At 41.2% G+C, this 21,095-nt stretch overlaps 2 protein-coding genes across 2 annotated transcripts in view; both read right to left on the reverse strand.

Moving 5' to 3' along the window:
• The window catches only part of mtx1a (metaxin 1a), a 21,529-nt gene extending 20,423 nt beyond the window's left edge, over positions 1–1,106 (reverse strand). The window contains exon 1 of the mRNA XM_050046182.1: positions 983–1,106. Coding sequence (XP_049902139.1) covers positions 983–1,063 — 81 coding nt within the window. The 5' untranslated portion in view covers positions 1,064–1,106. The remainder of the gene's footprint in view (positions 1–982) is intronic.
• Positions 1,107–1,751: 645 nt separating this feature from the next.
• LOC126391421 (low affinity immunoglobulin gamma Fc region receptor II-b-like) lies at positions 1,752–17,150 on the reverse strand. The gene is made up of 7 exons (XM_050046181.1): positions 17,019–17,150; positions 11,745–12,113; positions 8,478–8,744; positions 6,859–6,952; positions 4,871–4,928; positions 4,136–4,239; positions 1,752–3,681 (listed from the first exon to the last, which is right to left on the reverse strand). The coding sequence occupies exons 1-7, from the start codon at positions 17,074–17,076 to the stop codon at positions 3,624–3,626; spliced, it is 1,008 nt and encodes a 335-aa protein (XP_049902138.1). The 5' UTR covers positions 17,077–17,150; the 3' UTR covers positions 1,752–3,623.
• Between the last annotated feature and the right edge of the window lie 3,945 nt (positions 17,151–21,095).

Genomic DNA, 21,095 nt, shown 5'->3' on the forward strand with positions numbered 1-21,095 from the left:
ATGAGATATGCCCATTCAAAGTTTGCAATTTCAATCGGTTGCTATAGCGCCCCCCTTTGGCCAATTGATGTAATATTGCTTCATTGGCATCCTCCCATGACCCTCTACCACTGTGCCAAATTTCACATGGATTGACCAAGTCAGTGAGGAGAAAAACGTGCAACACACACACAGACAGAGTTTTCGTCATTATATAGTAAGATTATTATCAAATAATAGTGTTTTTCTGACAGTGCTCGTCACAGAGGGGCTGCTAACTATGCAGATATAAAGGGCTGATTCTAAGGTATCGAAAACACTAGTATTCATATTTCCAGGTGATTATACACTAAAGAAAACATAGCCTACTTGTTATATTATGTTCTATTTCTGCCAATATAGCCCCCTAAATCCTACACACTGGACCTTTAAGTATAACCATATAGGCAAAGACAGTCTCCTCTCTGATGGTCTGGTCTGCTGATATAGGTCATATAGTGGCATCAGTATTAAACTGAGACTGTTTCAGAAGGTGCTTTAAAATGCATGACGGGAAAATTAAATTTAAAAAAGAGCTTTTAGCTGTGCATATAGTCAAGAATCTGATGCACATATTGATATTAAGACATGTATAGATGTAAATATATGATACATGTGTATACCTGTGAATAATCGATTAGTCTAATCGTTGCAGCTCAAGTAACGTTTTGCACGTTGTCTGTGACATCATCACATCAAGGAGGACGTGACGTTTGAAACGGTCGATATTACTGTAAAAGAGAACAATAACTAGTTTGATCAATACAGAGTTACACTGACTATTTACCCTGAAGTGACAGGTGAAACGGTTTCTGTCGGTTTACCGTTAATCTGGCGTTCATTGAGTCGTTAGCATGCTAACGCTAGCAGCAGTTACCGTGTGATTAAACCCGTGTTTCTGTGTGTGAATGACACAGAGAGACGGCCGGTGAGCCGGTTCGGTCCGCTGTGAACGGAAACTCACCAGAACCACCAGACAGTCGGTGCTGACGGACGGTAGACCCCAGTCTCCTTCCCAGCAAAACAACTCGTCGGGGGCCGCCATCTTCAGCCGGGACCGTAACCTCTCACACCGGAAGCGGAAGTTGAGTCCCGCTGCCGTTGACAACCAGAATAAAATCCATAGAGAGTAAATTTTAACCGAGTAAAAGTAATAATTTTATTTATTTATTTATGTTTTACTTTTACTTTTGTTAGAGTAATACTTTTAAGGGCGTAAATTTTAATCTAGTGAATGTAATACTTTAACAGTAAAAGTAACCGAGTACCCTTGAATACTTTTCCTGTAAAAGTATTAGATTACTTTTACTGTTAAGAGTATAAGTAATTCTTTTACAGTTAAAGTAATACTTTTAGTGTAAACGTATTAGATTACTTTTACTGTTAAGAAATTACTGTTATTGGATTAAAATGTCCGTCAGTAAAAGTATTACTTTAACTGAAGTTTTACTCCAGCAAATGTTATAGCAACTTTTATAAATTTCATTCTGGTAAAAGTAATGATGTAGTAAAAGTAATGCTTTTACAGTAAAAGTATTACTTTTACTGACATGAGTTTCAAACCAGTAAATGTAATACTGTTACTGTAAAAGTATTACTTTACCTAAGTAAATTCAATCCTGTAAGTATCAGCAGTAAATGTATTATAAGTTTTATGTAGCTTAAAAAAAGTATCAGCAGTAAAAATACACAAGTAATATCAGCATCATGTCATTAATGCAGGCTATCAGCAGTAAAGGTATTATCAGCTTTATTAAGTATCAGAAGTAGAGCGTAGCATCAAATAAAAATACAAGTAAAGTACAAGTATTTCAGTAAGTATACTTAGTTACTTCTGTCCACTGGTTCTGCACCATATGATTGTCACATATGGGACTTTCAACTGAATAACCCAACATAAACACACTCAGTTACACAGTGAGTCATTTTTAATGAGCAACACAAACACGTTGTATGATGTAACGATGTGTCTATGTGCAGGGTTGCATCCTGAGACATTTTTGGACTGCCATCAACCACACCCTGTGCAAATTTCTTACTATTTAAAAAGTCCATCATGGTCGACCTGTATCTCTGTATTTTACAACCGTTCAAGACCCACAGTCAGAATCAGCCTCTTACTTGTAATTGTGTAATATTGTTGTTTTCTGTCTGTCTTCAGTCCTGTTTCATATCGAATGTGTTGACATAAACTCTCACTTCCCTGTTCTCTGTGTCACAAGTGTTAGATTGTGAGCGTCGGTCGAGCTGTTGCCTTCCAGTTATTTCTGTTATCTTTCAATTCACAGTAGCCCATTTACTCAGCAACATTTTACACTGAGGACATTTTCACTATGAGACTAGAGCAGAAGTGAAAAGCAGATTAAAATAGATTCAAATGACATAAGTGTTAGGTTTTAATGGAGCCACAAAACCCTTTTTTAAGTCTCGTATTTCTTATGGAGGTGGAGGTGTTCCTGTTCCTGTTTTTGAAACTGGAGCCTTTACCTACTTACATTTAACAGGCTTCAAAAAGGTATTGAAAATGCAAAAATAAAACTGTAAAGAAAAATTCCAAAGCAAGCCAATAAAGTCATAATCAGTACAAACGATCAGACAAATATTGGTTCATCGATAAAGGGTTAAAGGTAGCAGACTGTGTCCGTGAAACTTCAGGAGACAAGTCTGTCATTAGCAGTAGTCACAGAGGTAGTAGCATTACGTCTGGCAGTAGCAGCATATAATAGTATTAACAGTATTCAGAGGACTGTGTGTGTGCAGGAGCGTAAATATGGGCAGTGCAGGCAGTGCAAAGAGTGGGCCCTTGCAAATGATTCAGATTGCCATCTTGGAAATATACCTAACCCTAACCCTGTTCAAAGATAAATGATAAAAAATAATAATAATATAAATGGTGCTGTTTGCCATATATGTCCTCAAAAAGGCAAACCAGTCTGCGTCATATTTTTCTTTCTTATTTTTCTTTTCTTTTTGAAAGAAAAAAAAAAAAAAGGTCAGTAGCTGTCTAAAAAAAATATGCTTTTTCTATATAAGCTATAAAATCTATAAATATACTATAAAAACTATTTGATGAAATGATTAATTTCTTTCTTTAATATCTTTGTCAGATATGCAATGTCATTTGTCAAGTCTCTCTTTGTGTCAAGGCAATACATGCAGGATAGCGTGCACTGGGGCCTGTCCTAACTTCCCCACGCCACTGTGTGTGTGTGCAATTTACAGAGTCACAGTTACAGCTGGTTAGATCCTGTTTAGATCCACATGCATGGCTGGTTATATTACTTATCTATATATGTACACTGACTCCAACATGTTTGTAATGAAAAATAAAGTTAACAGTGAGAAAGATATTTACATCACCAAGCACCCTCATGAAGAAATCTTTGGGTCTGCAGCTCAGCTTTAGGTGCTCTGAACAATAATATCTCAATAACTAATTAACTGACGGTCATGTTAAGCTTCATGCTCCACACACTGAGCAAAGTGCAGCACACGTCCAGGCTGATATAGTTTTACATAGTCTCAAACACAGACTGACTGCTGTCGTCATCATCATGAAATGGCATCTCCTCTTTATGTCCTGTGGGTGTAAACGAGATGTGACTTCAGCCTCTGCTGGCCACAGAGCTGTAGATGACACCGTCCTCCGCCTCTGCTGCTGGCCTAAAAATAAGTCAGTAGAAATCAGAACAAGAAATGGACAATATTGTGTCATCTGAGAGAGGAGGAGAAAAGCCTTTTTTTTTTATATGTTTCACAATCAGTTGAATGCCCACAGGGTTAAAAGCACTCATTGTAAGATTGGATAAAAGCGTCACCTAAATAAATGCAATATAAAAAAAATTCTCCCTCTTCTCTTTTTTATAAGTCAGTGTAACACGAACAAAGACATGAGACACATACTGATATCATTCAGCGTGACTCACACTTCCTGAGGATAACATTATCTCTGGTGTCCATCTAGAAGAAATAATATCACTAGTTCCTCCAAGCTGCTTGTTAAGAGTTTTCAAACCTGCTGATTTAATCTCTGTTGGCTGTTCACAGAGACATGTTTCACAGACACAGATATAAAGTGTTCACTGCACAGCTGAAGAATCCGTCCAGCCTATAGTACCTGGCCTGGTTCTTCTGTTTGAACTGGACGGCGGCGTAGCTGATGTCCTCCTGTGGTTCCTGCTCAGCAGGGTGCTGGATGTCACTGTAGATGATATCAGGACGCTGAAAAAACACAAACAGGATGAAAGACAGGAAGAGATGAGGAAATGAAGACACTGCTGAAGTGTTATTTGTTTCAAAAGCTGCTCTGCAACAGAAAGGTGGATTAATAATTAATTTAATGAGTGAATTAATGAATTTCATGCGTTGTTTGTACGTAAACCTACGAAAAGTAATGCACCAAAACTTGTATATAATGCAAGTAACCACAAGCCAGTGATTCCTGTATAACTTATATATTCAGGAAGGCTGGCATCACATGACCAACATGCTTATGGGAATAAAGAAAGAAGCGCTCTCTGTAAGGAGGTAGGTTGGGGTGTTGGAGTGAAGAACCACGTGAAACCAAGTGTTTGAGTCATTTTCAGGGACATAGTTACCGTGTTTCATTCATACCTAACCTATGTAACTGCCGTGCATTTACACTAACGTTTATTAATGTGCACTGTTCCTGTTAACAAACAATTATAAATCTATCTTAATCTGCTCCACCACCTCATCCTGCTCACTTGAGAAACAAACGAAAAAAAAAAAACAATGTGGAAGGAAAAAGGGATTATAATAAAATGAGATAAAAAAAAAGTGAAATATGAATAAAGATTAAATGCATTATGACTGGCAGGGAGTAACTCACCTTTTGTTCGCCTTCCACAGATGGCTGAAGCTGATCTGCTGCTGTGGCTGCCTGTTTCCTGTAATTGCCATGATAATACAACAACAGCACCACAATAACCTTACTGATGTTGCATCAGGACGTTAAAGGAGAAGTCTGGTATTTTGCACTTTGAGACACATTTCTGTATGGTTTATGATGAAATAGAGTGGTTAAGACCAAAATTTTGACCATTGCTCCTTTTGACAAAAATTTGGCTTTCCCCTGCCTGGCTTAACAGGCAGATATACACACGTCTATGGCCATGTCGCTGTTCATCTCGATTGTGGAACTATTTTTTCAGCTGCCTCACACCCATGTGTAAACTTCTGCTTGATCGTTCGTTTTACCCTGAGGCGTTATACACTCCAGCCCACTTGATGCCATAATGCTCCTTTACACAAAATATCGGACTTCTCCTTTAAAGCCAAATATAGACAGCCAACTTAAAGGAGTGATATATACAGTGGCATGCAACAGTTTGGGCACCCTCGTCAAAATTTTGTTTTCTGTAAATAGTTAAGTAGAAGATGAACTGATCTGAAAGTTAAAGATGACACATTTCCTCAATATTTTAAGCGAAGTTACTCACATAATACTTTGGCAAGTATCACAGCTTCTAAACACTTTCTGTATCCAGCTCAGAGTCTTTCAGTTCTTGTTTGGAGGATTTTCACCCATTCTTCCTGCAAGAGGATTCTAGCTCTGTGAGATTCTTGGGCCGTCTTCATGCTCTGCTCTTTGAGCTCTATCCACAGGTGTTTCGGGGGACTGTGAGGGCCATGGCAGAACCTTCAGCTTGCTCCTCTTGAGGTTGTCCATTGTGGATTTGGAGGTGTGTTTAGGGTCATTGTCCTGTTGTAGAAGCCGTCATCTCTTCATCTTCAGCTTTTTTACAGATGCTGTGATGTTTGGAATTTAACTGAATCCATTTTTCCCTCTACCTGTGAAATGTTCCCTGTGCCACTGGCTGCAACACAAGCCCAAAGCATGATCCATCCACCCCCGTGTTTAACAGTTGGACAGGTGTTCCTTTTCTCTCCAAACATACCTTTGCTCATTGTGTCCAAAAACAGGACTTGTTTCCAAAAAGCATCAGGCTTGTTCAGATGTTCCTTTGCAAATGTCTGACTCTGAATTTTGCGGTGAGGACACAGGAAAGGTTTTCTTCTGATGACTCTTCCATGAAGGTTATATTTGTCCAGGTGTGTCTTCACAGTAGAACAGTGCACCACCACTCCAGAGTCTGATAAATCTTTCTGTGGGTCTTTTGCAGTCAAACAGAGGTTTTGATTTGCCTTTCTAACAATCCTATGAGCAGCTCTCTCAGAAAGTTTTCAGCTTGACTTAGACTTAGAGTTAGACACAGTTCCTGTTAACTGCCATTTCTTAAATGACACTACGAACTGAGGAAACAGCTCCCTGAAAACACTTTGCTGTCTTCTTATAGTCTTCTCCTGCTTTGTGGGCATCAGATATTTTGGTTTTCAGAGTGTTAGGCAGCTGTTTAGAGGAGCCCATGGCTGCTGATTGTTGGGTTTCAGAAGTCAGAGTATTTATAAAGCTTTGTAATTTGCATCACCTGGCCTTTCCTAACGATGACTGAGCCAGAGCCCTAACAAGCTCATTAAGGTCTGAGACGCTGGGAAAAGTTGTCTGAGAGCTCAAATGTCTTGGGGTGCCCAAACTTTTTCCTGGTACTCCTTTCATATTTTTCCCACTAAACCAAAATAATACTCTAATCTTGCTTAAAATGTTGAAAAGCATGTTTCATCTTTAACTTCATGTCTTTAGGAGATCATCTTCTGCTTAATTAACTATTTGCAGTAAAATAAATTTTGACCAGGAATGCCCAAATTTGTGCAATTATATTCGTAGAAACAATAGTGTAATGGTGCAAAGTGCTGGAATAAATGTGCACTGATTAATACAAGAGGTTGTGTTTGTGATCAACAGATTGATTAAAATACCTTTTGATGATGCAGAGAACCAGAACGAGAGTGAAGACAGCCAGCAGGACACCAACCACCACACCAGCGATCAGAGGCAGGTTAACATCTCCTGCTGTAAAACACATCAGACTGTCAATAGATTAGATAAAAGCACTTATTATACACCATCGCCAAATCATTACAGTCAGTACTACAGACTGAAACCTAAACATCAGACTGATAAGACACAGCCAGTACCTTTCTCTGTCAGGTTTTCAAAATAAGACTGTGTACACAAGTCAGTTCAACGTAAATTATTGTTACTGATAACAGTTGTATATTTAAATGTACATTCAAAGCGGCTCTTATCAATATATTGTATTACAGTAAAAATGGGTCACATGACTACTTGTATGAGTAATGTGTCCCTTATGCAGCACTTTGATAGCCTGGAAATCCAGACCCAAATCTAGAAAGATTTAGGGTCTGGCCATGAGTTATGCAAATGGCCCAACTCGAGGGGCGGCACCAAGCATGCATTTGAAAATATCACTGCATGCAATTGGATAACACTATGACCAATCAGAACAATACTTAGCGCTTAGCTACCAGCGGAGCTAACTGGTAGATTAGACTCTTGCCGTATCCGGTCAGCAAAACAGCAAAAACATCCTTCTTGCAAAGGAAAGACTCGAGCGCCGTCTTCTGTTCCTCTTTTAGAGAAAAAGCCAAGTCCAACTCGTTCACTGTAGCGGCCAAAGCCGTTTCAAACAACTGGTGTTCATCCGTAGCCTCGCTGAGCAAATTCAAATTGTGCTCTCGCGAGAACTCTGGATTTCCAGGGTAGCACTTTGAAGCTGTTTAGCCTCTTTTAGCTCCTAGTTTTTTTGGCACATTTCCTGTCTTGTTCAGATTTAAAATGGTAAAAACACTGATAAAGCAATTTCACGGTGTTTTTCTGCAGCAGCTCGTCACAAAGAGGCTGCTAACTACAGTGATCAACACGCAAACATGAAAACGCAACAACGCAAATATCTCTGTCTGGAGCCAGTGTTTGGTTTGCCTGTTCTGGGCTACTGTAGAAACATGGCAGTGCAACTATAGCCTGTAAAAATAATGGACATAGCTACCATGACATCACCCATTGGTTTTGTGGACTCACATTTTGAGCCCTCGAGTTCGGCATTATGGCTGTCGCCATCTTGTCTTTTTTTGGAGCCAGAGGTGACCCTATTTGAGCGGGAGGCAGGCACCGTGGAGGAGCGAGGGATGGATCTGACTGAAGCTGAGGACACTATTGGCAGAAAGCCTGTCACTCAAAGCACTCGTCCTTAAATATGCATAACTTTAATAAAACATGTGAGTTATATGCAGTTGTCATGAACTCAGAAATTTGCTTTAGAAATCAAAACTTTTTTTTTTTTCTTTGTACCAGGCTGTAAACATGTTTATTTCTACTGTGAAGTTGGGCACTTCTATGTCCTATGGGAATGACTGGCTTCTGGAGCCAGCCTCTAGTGGACAATAGAGGAACTGCAATTTTTGGTACTTCCACATTGCACAGATAGATTGCTAAAAAGTTGGCATCAGCTTCTTCATAAGATGATGCTGTACATCAGATCTTTACAGACTGTTGCAACAAAACTAATGAAACAAACCTTCTTCTTCATCCTCCACGTGCAGGCTGTACGGCTGGGAGAGTGTAATGCTGTTGTTCGTCAAGCCACAGGTGTAGTTCCCAGAATCCTTTGCAGCCAGAGGGCCAAGCTGGAGGGTGGGGCCAGTCTCTGGGAGGGCGTTGCCATCTCTAAACCAGGTGACCTCCAGTTGGTGGAAGGTGCACATTGCATTGCATTTCAGTGTGAGTGTTTCCCCTCTTTTAAACTCTCCGTTGCTCTCTGTCTTTATCTCCATCTGAGTAAAATCTAAAATACATGTAAAATGTTAGTTTTCTTTAACTATCGGTTCCAATACATTATACAGTGAATGTAATTATCATGTTGAGGAGTTTTAACTGATAACCCATGATTTTTGCTGCATTTAACGGCACTTAGCTTTGTGACCTACAATAACCTGATTATTGTTCGGACCACAGGTAAACATGTCCATTTGTAGTTCTATAATTTATTCATTTGGCAGTAATCTTAGAACGAATCAGATAAAAAGAAGATAAGATTTAAGACTCCACAGATTGTTTACTGACGTAGTTACACTGTGGGAGGAGGAGAGATTACAGATGTGTCATGAAGAGACGGATTCATTTACACCTTTTTAACGACTGGTGAGAATGAGTCTCAAACCTCCATCAGAGGTGCTTTGAACAATCAGATTTATGTCTGTCTTGAATGTTTCTTGGACTGTGTAACTCTGTCAGAAACTGACACCTTTGACCTTCATTGATATTGGACTCTGTTTATGTTGCACATTAAAGGATGGGGTCACATTTTTTTCAGCATTAGTGCAGTGACCACAAGTACTACACAAATACTGGACAACATCATACCGCCCCAGTTTGTGATTTTAGGCGGCTTACCGGCATCCTGGAAGCATAAGAGGCGTGACGGGAGTGACATGTCATGTGGCCTGTAGTGTGACATATAACATATGAATATGCATCTGCAGTGTTTTTTAAACAATAACAATGGCATAACAATCATTTACCGTCCCTGTTATATGGCGGCTGTTCTCGTTCTCCGCTCCGAGGACAGGGATAGTCATTGTCTCCTCAATTTATGGACATTTTTGTCTCTCCGAAATTAAATCCTGGATGCAAGCAAACTTTCTTAAACTCAACTGTGACAAATCAGACAAATTCCCTCACCCAATCAACCAAAGACTTCCACCTCATCATCAACAACTCCACCCTGTCCCCCTCCCCTCACTGCTGCAACCTTGGTATCATCTTCGACAGCAACCTCTCCTTCCACCAACACATCAAACAAGTCGCTAAAACAGCCTTCTTTCACCTTAAAAACATTTCTCGCCTCCGCCCCTCACTCTCTGCTGCCGAAGCCCTGATCCACGCCTTCATTACATCCCGCCTTGACTATTGCAATAGCATCCTTTATGGCACAACCTCCAAACTCCTTAATAAACTCCAATATATCCAAAACTCTGCCGCCCGCCTCCTCACTCACACCCGCTCCCGCGACCACATCACCCCTGTCCTTCAGAACCTCCACTGGCTCCCTGTTCCACAACGCATCCACTTCAAACTCCTCCTACTCACCCATAAAGCTCTCCACAACCAGGCCCCCTCTTACCTCACAGACCTGCTCCACCCTTACACCCCTTTCTGCAGCCTTCGCTCTTCCAATGCCAACCTTCTCACCGTCCCCAAGACCAAGCACAGAACCTGGGGGGACAGAGCCTTCTCCGTTGCTGCCCCCACCCTCTGGAACTCCCTCCTAAAACACATCCGTGACTGCACTGACCTCCCATCATTCAAATCACTACTCAGAACTCATCTGTTCCATTCTGCTTTTAATGTTTAGCTACTTTTTAATTCACTTATTCATTTATTTGTTTTTCACTCCCATTGCTATTCCTCTTTGTCTTCGGTGTCTTTTGCTGTAAATTGTTTTTTGATGTGTTTTTAACCTATTCTGTAATGTGACTTTGAGAACTTTGGAAAGTGCTTTATAAATAAAATGTATTATTATTATTATTATTATTATTATTTTTGGCTGAGTTAGCTGCTCACTGCTGCTAGTTGCTTTTCAAATCTCCTGGTGGCGGGTCACACATACTGTATAACACATCATCAAAATGTCACATTCATCCCGCCCTGCAGGCTGTCCATTTTACATAGATGTCAATTTGATGCTGCCAGCTTGAAGGCTTAAAGGTGAGACAACTCTGTCTGCCTATTAGGGATCATACCTTTCATAATGAACAGCAAAGCAGAATAACAGCAGAGATTCCCTCCTTGACCAGACAGTGTTAAAGGGGCTGCTGTTATTGGTGGGCAGCTGTGGCAGTGTTGGCATTAATGATAGCAAAACTATCACTTTTCAAAAAACTTTTCAATTAGAACTTTTAAAAAAGTGATGACAGTGAGTATGCAAGTCTGGTTCTGTCAGGATCTTAAGGCGAGACATGGCAGGCAAAAGCACAGATTTTTCATGCAGTGGTCAATTTTGAGATTTTGGGCTAGTTTACTCCTTGAATATGTATTCTTTCAAACTGCTATAAAGAAAACATTCAAATTATACATTTAGACGTTTATTTTATTACATTTTGTCTACTTGTATTATGTTATTATGTAAATCTTTGAATGCCATTTTCTCAAAATGAGTCGGACATCTCAGCCTCTGTAGCACCTATGTACACCAAACTTTCCAGTTATACACCTAGCTATAATTCTGAAGATATTTACAGAGGGATTTGTTAATATCTCAATCCTAGCCTGATTTATGTGACATTTTATTCCCAAAAATATGTCGAAAATCGATTTTTTTAAGGCTATGGACAGTGTATTTTGATTTTCTAGGTAATAAAAGCAGATATCCTTAAATCCCTCTGTATTTTTTTTTCATCTTATATGTACACATAATGAAAAAATAATTTTGTACCTGGCTTTATCAGATGTTCAGATTTATCTTCCTAAAATATATGCAAATGAGCACATATTTAATGAGGCAGTGCCTTATTTGCATAATTAAGCATTAAAATGTTAAATCTTGTAATACTTTTTTTCATACTATTGTAAGTAATCAGCTAAGGAAGTTTCATGATGATATCTATTATTTTAAAATTTTACCCTATTCACCTGTAGTGTCTCACCTTAAACTAAAACCGTCTGACCTTTTGGACTTTTCATGTAATAAAATGTTAGATATTTTCAGACTTGTGAACCACAGTAGTTAGTCTATGAAAATAATCAAACATCAGAAAGCCGTGAAGAGATCCTATTAAACACATACTGACTGTGACGTTCACTCCTGGTGGGCCAGCAAATGTTGCTTGGCCTCGATTAGTTTCCACTCTGAAGCGAAAAGTTGCGTTATCTTCCTTCTGTAAATTGGTGATCTGTAAAGTGCAGTTTCCATTCTTGTCTCCCAGGTATCTGTAACGAGGGTTGTTGTTTTTTGATTCACTGTCGTACACAGACGGAGTGCTGCCCTGACAAATCAAATGGTTCGGGCACCAGACGACTCTGTTGATCTTTATCAAAACTTCTTTTCCATTCTCAGTGACAGACTTCAGTGTTTTGAAGGTGCAGGGGAGGGTGACAGTCGATCCTTTCATGGCACAAACATTACGTGGATAGTTCACACTCTGACCCACAGCACCTGAAAATAAACATTGTTGAAGAAAGTTAAAGAATTCATTGTCTCTGCTTCTCTTTGTAAACTGAGGCCTGATTAAAATTTAGAGACCTGTGATTTGATCTCGCGTTAAATTTTATTCAGGGCCTTTTTTCCACACACAGAGACAGAAACATTTCTGGCCCTAAACATTGTCTCTAGTATTCAAACAGCACAACAAACATGTCATCTCACTTTTATTGTTGATTAGATGTGACAGAATTCTGCTGCCTAAAGTTAAGGATGAAGCTGAAGATGAGCTGAAAGCTACAAAGACAAACCAACATAAAGGTGTTTTAGTATCTGACGGTCAGAAAGAAGTGTAAACCTGACAGCTGAGTAAATACACTGAACCACTGGAACTCTGGAAGTAGAAAATCCTGCCAATACCACCAGAATGAACTGTCACATGTTCTTTTACCAAAACAAACATGCACGCCAATTGTCCTGTGTTCTTTTACCAAAAAAAGAAAAACAACAACAACGATGACAACAAAAAAAAACATGGACGCCATCTGTCAAGTGTTCTTGTACCAAAACAAACATGGATGCCAACTGTTTGAAAGTATTATTTTACCAAATCAAACATGGACAACAATTGTCACATGATGTTGTACCAATGGAGTGGCGTAGGGGCTGCTAACTATGATGGCCAATGTGGAAACACAAATGGCCCTATCTAGAGCCAGTGTAGAGTTCTCAAAGAAAAAATTACAACCTGAACCAAACCCACCTGTGTGAGCTGAAGCCTAAAACATGGCCTGTCTGGGATCATCACATAAAATAGCTCAACTCCCCAACAAAGTACTAATCAGCTTCTAGCGCCCGGGACACACCGGCTGTGTGGCGGCGCAAGCCACGTGTGTCTCCAGCTATTGATTTTTACTATTGATGTGATAATGTGAAAGCAGCTTTTTTTTATCTTATATTTTATTTAACTATAAAGACAACTCAGTTGATCCAAAGTGACTGGAAGGAAAGTAAAGTTAAAGAACAACAAACTCCTACAGAGGTTTAAATACATACTTTACTACAGAACAAACAGGCACGTGCACACGTAGACCCCAGGTGGCACTAACGCACCTGCCCGTTTGCCCTCCGACTGGTCAGATTTCTATTTCTTTTTCTGATTTAATATTTTAGTTTTCAAATTTTGTCCATGGCACCAATTGTTTGGAACTGTTGTGAGACCAAACAGCTTTTAAAACATCTCTATACAGCCAGCCTAATTAAGCAATGACCCAACATCAAGTTAAACAACAAGTTAACTAGTCTGGCGTAAAACCGCACCGTCTCCCTTCAACTCTGTGGCTACTCTGGTTCACCAACTGCCTGGTGCGAGCAGAGAAAAACAAAAATCAAAAAAACAAAAAACAAAAAATTAAAATCAAAACTCAACTTGAAATAATGTTGAGATCTCGCACACCGCAGCTCTGATAAGTCATTAAAATACATGTGAAATGCTGTTTGGTGCTGCACATGACTTTTGCCAAGAGCGCAGCGAGGGAGAGGAGGAGCGCGAAGCTGCAGCCGCTGCAGCCGCTGCAGCCTATGGGATTCTTTCAGAATATTTAAAACTTATTTAGAGGATGATTTTAAAGGGGCAATAAGCGGAAATTCATCATTTCTAGATTGAAGGAATTCATTTCATCTGGAGTATAGCATGACCTCACACACCCTCTCTCTGTGTTGATCTCCAGCCCATTGTTCACATTCCGGCTGCGCATTCATGTGTTAATTAGTGTTACAGTAACGTTAGGCACATGTCGCTATGTCGATTCAATTAAATTTAATGTTACAGTCGTTACAATCCAATTTCTGGGGCAGAAGTTGCTGAGGTAGTGAAACAACTCCGAGGCGGCAGAGCCCCGGGGGTGGATGAGATTCGTCCTGGTTATCTCAAGGCTCTGGAAGTTGTAGGGCTGTCCTGGCTGACACGCCTCTGCAACATTGCGTGGACATCGGGGGCAGTGCCTCTGGAGTGGCAGACCGGGGTGGTGGTTCCCATTTTCAAGAAAGGGGACCAGAGGGTGTGTTCCAACTACAGGGGGATCACACTCCTCAGCCTACCCGGTAAGGTTTACTCCAGGGTGCTGGAGAAGAGGGTCCGGTCGATAGTTGAACCTCGGATTGAGGAGGAGCAATGTGGTTTTCGTCCCGGACGCGGAACCGTGGACCAGCTCTTTACCCTCGCAAGGGTGCTGGAGGGGGCATGGGAGTTTGCCCAACCAGTCCACATGTGTTTTGTGGATTTGTAGAAGGCTTACGATCGTGTCCCCAGGGGCATCCTGTGGGGGGTGCTCCGGGAGTATGGGGTTGGTGGCCCCTTGCTAAGGGCCATCCAGTCCCTGTACCGAAGGAGCATGAGTCTGGTTCGTGTGGCTGGCAGTAAGTCGGACCTGTTCCCGGTGAGGGTTGGACTCCGCCAGGGCTGCCCTTTGTCACCGGTTCTGTTCATAACTTTTATGGACAGAATTTCTAGGCGCAGCCGAGTGGTGGAGGGTGTCAGGTTCGGTGACGGGAGGATCTCGTCCCTGCTTTTTGCGGATGACGTGGTCTTCCTAGCTCCATCGAACAGTGACCTCCAGCTCTCGCTGGGGCGGTTCGCAGCCGAGTGTGAAGCGGCTGGGATGAGAATCAGCACCTCCAAGTCTGAGGCCATGGTCCTCAGCCGGAAAAGGGTGGATTGCCCACTCCAGGTCAGGGGGGAGGTCCTTCCTCAGGTGGAGGAGTTTAAGTATCTCGGGATCTTGTTCACGAGTGAGGGTAGGATGGAGCGGGAGATTGACAGGCGGATTGGGGCGGCGTCAGCAGTGATGCAGGCGCTTAACCGGTCCGTTGTGGTGAAGAGGGAGCTTAGCCAGAAAGCGAAGCTCTCGATTTACCGGTCGATCTACGTTCCAATCCTCACCTATGGTCACGAGCTCTGGGTAGTGACCGAAAGAATGAGATCGCGAGTGCAAGCGGCCGAAATGAGTTTCCTCCGCAGGGTGGCTGGGCTCAGCCTTAGGGATAGGGTGAGGAGCTCAGACATCCGGGAGGGACTCGGAGTAGAGCCGCTGCTCCTCCACATCGAGAGGAGCCAGTTGAGGTGGTTCGGGCATCTGGTAAGGATGCCTTCCGGACGCCTCCCTTGGGAGGTGTTTCGGGCATGTCCAACCGGGAGGAGACCTCGGGGCCGCCCCAGAACACGCTGGAGGGATTACATCACCCGGCTGGCCTTGGAACGCCTTGGGGTTCCCGCGGAAGAGTTGACGGAAGTGGCTGGGGAGAGGACTGTCTGGGCTTCTTTGCTGAGGCTGCTGCCCCCGCGACCCGGACCCGGATAAGCGGAGGACGACGAGTACGAGTACGAGTACGAGTTACAATCGTAGCATGGGTTAATGTCTGGAGCTTGAGTTATTAGCGGCTCAGTCCCAGCAATGGGTCAGGCGTTACGGTTGTGTTAGGTGAGTAGCCCGGCAGCTCAGCTAACATTTGCAATTAGCATTGTAAAATGTAGCCACATGGGCAGCCTGGCGAGCCAGGCGGGCAGCTCGCAAGCCAGGAGAGCAGAGGTAGAGGGAGGAGTGGCTCATGACACACTTTGTTTTGGTCTACAGGCAGTGCACGACAGCAAACCTAGCGGTGAAACGATTTCACTTTTTGCCCCTTTAAATATTACTATTTATGAAATCAGAATGGTAAAGTTATTGTTTACAGATGGAATGCATTAAAAAAAAAATTAATTTAGTTTTATTCCTGAACCAACGGTAAATAAAGCATTTAGTTGGATCACAGGTTAAATTAAAGGATTCTGATGGGAAATCCATTCATCCGTCCATTTTCAACTGCTTATCCGAAGCCAGGTCGTAGGGGCAGCAAGCTGAGCAAAGTATTCAAGATGTCCCTCTCCTTAGCAACGCTTTCCAGCTCCTCCTGGGGATCCCTGAGGTGTTCCCAGGCAAGATGAGATATATAATCCCTCCAGTGTGTTCTGGGTCTGCCCCGGGGCCTCCTACCAAGAGGATCCTGATCAGATGCCCGAACCATCTGAATTGACCTCTTCCGACGCGACAGAGCAGCAACTCTACTCCGAGCTCCTCCCCCTATCTCTAAGGCTGAGCCCAGACACCCTTTGGAGGAAACTCATTTTAGCTTCTTGTATCTGCGACCTCTTTCTGTCGGTCACTACCCAGAGCTCATGACCATAGGTGAGGGTTGGGATGTAGATGGACCAGTAAATCAAAAGCTTTGTTTTCTGGCTCAGCTCCCTCTTTACCACGATGGTCTGGCACAGTGCCCACATCTCTGTAGATGCTGCGCCACACCATCGATCCATTTTATGCTCCACAAGTTAATCTGAAGGAGAATAAATGTTTGAAAGTACAGAACGCCTGAGAGTGTTACTGCATTTTATTCTATTATATATTGATTTTGATTAGTCACCTGCCACTTGAATTTTATTTTCCTTTACAAAAATAAATACATTGCCACCATAAATTAAAAGATTAGTCCCCCACAATGTTCAAACAAGATGACATCCATGTCTGCACACTGTATGGGTCTTACAGTAAACATGTAAGTAAGCAAAAATGTGTTTTGCTTGACCACCTACTCCCAAAAATGTCTGTGCACGGCACTGAGAACAAGTCAGAATTTTATTTAAATGCATTTGTAAAGTTACTTTCCATAACTGAGGCTAACAGGTAACTCAACAGAAGATTACATTTGTCTGCAACCAACAGGACAGAGGGCAAAAATAATTATTCTATCATAGTTTGAATTTGTGTTGATGAAAATCAGAAAAAGATGGAAGAAAAACTGTGAATCCTTTTTCGGTTTTCACTGACAGAACACGAGACAGATAAAAAGAATACCAACAACAGATTCATGAGATTTCAGTCTTACCTGCCAGAAGGAACATGAAGCCCCAGAGAATGAGAATCTTTTTGTCCCAAACTGCCATCCTTAGTTTTTCCTTTAAGATTTAAGTTCTTCTGCTGTCAAAAAATGAGCTGAGTGTAAATTGACTGACTGACGGACAAGTTGTGACACAATTCAGGAAACGTCTCTGGTCACTTTCTGACTTCCTCCTTTCTTTCTTTTTCCGAGAACTCTTCTCTCACCAACCTTATCTGTCAACCAGATCTCCAAATTACGTTCAGCTTCTTTCACTGTTACTTCCCTAATAACACCCACATCTACATGTCCTTTTCTGAGAAGCAAGTTCCTTAAAGTGGCAAATTTAAACCCAGCCACAGTCAAAGAAAGAGCGACTGTGGCAGATTGAAGCATCAGGTTCACATTAATAATCATTTACTGTCAGAGCAAACAGGAGGGAAACACAGCCAAGATGTTTCACTTGAAACTGTCGTCAACAACAACAACAACAACAACAACAACAACAACAACAACAACAGGAACACTTTATCTCATGATCATAATTTACTTTATCATAATTAGGAGATAACAGGTGTTACTATGGTGGCCATGAGAGCTCAGTGCAACTTAAATGGAAACTTCAATATTTTTCAACCTGGACCCTGTTTTCCCATGTTCTTGTGTCTAAAGCCCTGTTTGCACAGGATTATGGGGGCCTCTGGTAATTTATAATAATTGTGGAGGTCGTCTGGGATCTTAATCTCACATATCTGTAACATAAATGTCAAGTAAAAGTTTCACACCAAAGTGCCGACCACATTTTGGCAAACACAGAGGTCATGTGAAGTAAGCTCTGAAAACTTTTTCTTTCTCATTTGGCTCATGGTAAATACATGTCACATCATGTTGATGTAGCCATGTGAAATACGATCCAGAGTTTTCATGGGCGTTTTACTGTGAAAATTGACCGGATACTCTCGTCTTTTCTGCACCTGACTTCCTGTTTGACTCATTTGGTCTGCGCAAATTGACGTGCCGTCGCGCGGCGTCCGTCAGAAATAGACCCGGCGCGTGTTTTTAGTGGAGCGGAACGCCGAGCTGCTTCTAGGCCGCGGCTGGTGGACCAGCTTACATGGACTTTAATGACCACTATTAGCTCCGCACATGCATAGCAACTGCGCCTCGGCTTGATCACGCACACCGGTGGGTTGCCATAAATGGGCCTGTCCCAGAGGCATTCAACGACCAGAGGGCTTTTGAAATCTTCTTTTCGAAGCCGCGTAAAATTAAATGCTCTGATTCAGGGTGCCGTACTTGCAAATCATGAGGGAGGGAAGCAGAAATTTGTGTCTGTTTGTGCGTAAATAATTTGAGTCTTATCTTTTGTTTTCTTTTCGTATTGCATATTTTGTATTGTTTTGCGTATCTGTAACTGTGTTTGTGAGTGAGAGAGTTTTAAAAGAATATTTTGTCTTCACATGATTTAAAATATAAAGAAATAGCCCTCCAGAGGCAGATCAGTAGGTCAGTCATTTTTCTTTTGATTACTGAAATGTTTAACCACTAATCCTTAGCCGTAATTTAAGTGTGACCCTTCACCATAACATACTAACAGGCAGTTGGGGGTGCTCGTTATCAACTGATGATTGCCCAAGGTATAGTCTGACAGGAAATAATGAAAAAAAAAGGCAGCAGAAAACATCATGAGGGCTGGACCTGGCTCCCGGCCTTCAAAACTACACACAACAGCACATCACAAGTGAATGCTTGGCTTATTAAAAACAAGTCATAATAATTGTTTCCATCATAATACATTATACTTTTAAAGCAAGCTCAAGTTAAATATTTCAAATACATAAGTCATGTGTCCAATCCAATCGATTCAACATCCTCTAAAACGTCTAAATCCACTTAATCAAAATCAGCCCTCCAGTAGTTGAAATCTGCTCTATACAGCAGTTTGAATTTTGAAAATGTCAGAAATGGATTCAGCACCCTCACTAACCCCCAACTGTCCAAATACTCCAATACTGCAGTTGCTGAAGTACATAGGTGATTGTGCTAATCGGTGCTAATTATGCAAATTTCCCAACAAATTTAAGTTAGCATCTGCCAGTTTCTAAATACTGGGGACCCATTCTGCACTTTTTTAACATAAAACTCTGGTGAACTCAACACCTCCAGGTTCACATTGCTGGCAAGAAGATTCTCTGGAAGGCTAGTGACTGAAAATTCCATTCCATTCTGTGTTTTTTTTTTTTGAGGTATAGTGACAAATTTAGGCCAAAGCAAGTGTAATTTTCACGATAGAAAGGTCAATTTGGGATTAAAAATGAAGCTTATCAACTTGGGGAGTTTTCTATGTACAAGTGAAGCAGTGATATTAAACACAAAGTGGTGAAAAATGATCCTATTTGATGAGAATTTTTTAAATGGACAGTAATTTTTTTGTTTTTTTCTTTGGGGCTGTTGTGTGTGATTGGCAGCAAGCCCCAAAATCTTGTTTTGCTGCTTTCCGTTTTGTGCCAGGATAATCAGAGCCACATGTCACAGAAAAGGGGCTTTAGGCTCAAGTCGGGGTTGCTTGTTTAAAACTTATGATGGCCTAAGGTATATACAGGCTGACAGGAAATAATAATATAAAAAGGTAGCAGAAAACATCAGGAGGGCAGGACCTGGCTCCTGGCTTATGAAGTCCAGATTTCAAAGTCAGTGAGCACACAGCTGAGCAGCTTTTAAACGCCTTTTAAAGTTCGTTTTGAAAGTACTGGCAGGGCTGCAGCTCCTCACATCATCAGGCAGAGTGTTCAACTCATTTGTAGCTTTTACAGAAAAAACTGATTGCCCCAAATGCAGTGTGACAAATGGTATGTTACAGTCTCTAATACTGACAGAGTATACACAAGGTCACACAGCGAAGGAGGGGCCAAACCATTTAGAATTTTATAAACCAGGCATGGATTTGAAAATAAATTGTACTTCTCCAGTATCCTACAGTGATGAAAATGCAATGGCTTTTTGTCCAACGTTCTCAAGGTCTGTTTACATCTCATCTGAAAAGGCAGGAGAAGGATTTTTTATTGATGCCAGAGAGCAAAGAGTTGCAATAATCTAAACGACTTATATTCAAATATACGAATAGCAAGTTCCAGATGTTTGTTCGAAAGGAATGATCTGATTCTGGAGACATTCCTGAGATGGTGGAAGCCGGATTGAACTAATGAATTTACATGTTTGCCTAAACTGAGGGTTTGATCAAAAATGACACCAAGATTTCTGCAATGTGAAGTTATTGAGTCGGACAGAGAACCAAGACTGTTTGATATTTGAATGTTTGCACTATCATGTCCTGTGATCAGTATCTCTGTCTTGTCAGCATTAAGCTGCATGAAATTTTGTGACATCCACTTGTGAATGTCACTGCTGCTTAAAGCTCAGATTTCAATCCAGAATCATGTCAAGATATTTGAAATCAGTGACGATGTCAGTCCTTTGACCTTCAACACAAATGTCAACATTAGGAAGTTGTACCCTGGTTTTAGAAAAAAGGAAAAAAAAAACTTTTGTTTTATTAACGTTCAGACTCAGACATGACTGCTGAAGCCATTGTGTAATTTTTATCTGATGCGGTTGTTATTTTGGTTGCTGTTTACTCAGCTGTTTTTGCATGTGTGTACACAACTGTATCATCTGCGTATATTTGTATTTCTATATTATGACCCTGTTTTGAGAGCTTGTTAATGTAAATGCTAAATTATAGGGGACCCAACATGGACCCTTGTGACACACCTATTGTACACTTCATGTTACTGGAGAGTCTATCACAAACTTTAACACACTGCACCATATCTGAGAAAAATGAAGACATCCATGCCAGTGCTGAAGATGAGAAGTTCAATCTGACAGTAAAACATTATGGTTGACTGTATGGAATGCTTCACACAAGTCCAAAAATACAGCACCAACCACTCCTGAGTCATTGAGCCTTGATTTAATTTGCTCTATTAAATGCAAAGTAGCACCAAAAGTACTTGTATTAAGAAATGTTGCATATAAACAAGTATACACGGCACACACTTTAATGTTATTTCATCAGCCCTAAAT

Source organism: Epinephelus moara, chromosome 6 (genome assembly GCF_006386435.1).
Source record: "Epinephelus moara isolate mb chromosome 6, YSFRI_EMoa_1.0, whole genome shotgun sequence".
NCBI lineage: Eukaryota > Metazoa > Chordata > Actinopteri > Perciformes > Serranidae > Epinephelus > Epinephelus moara.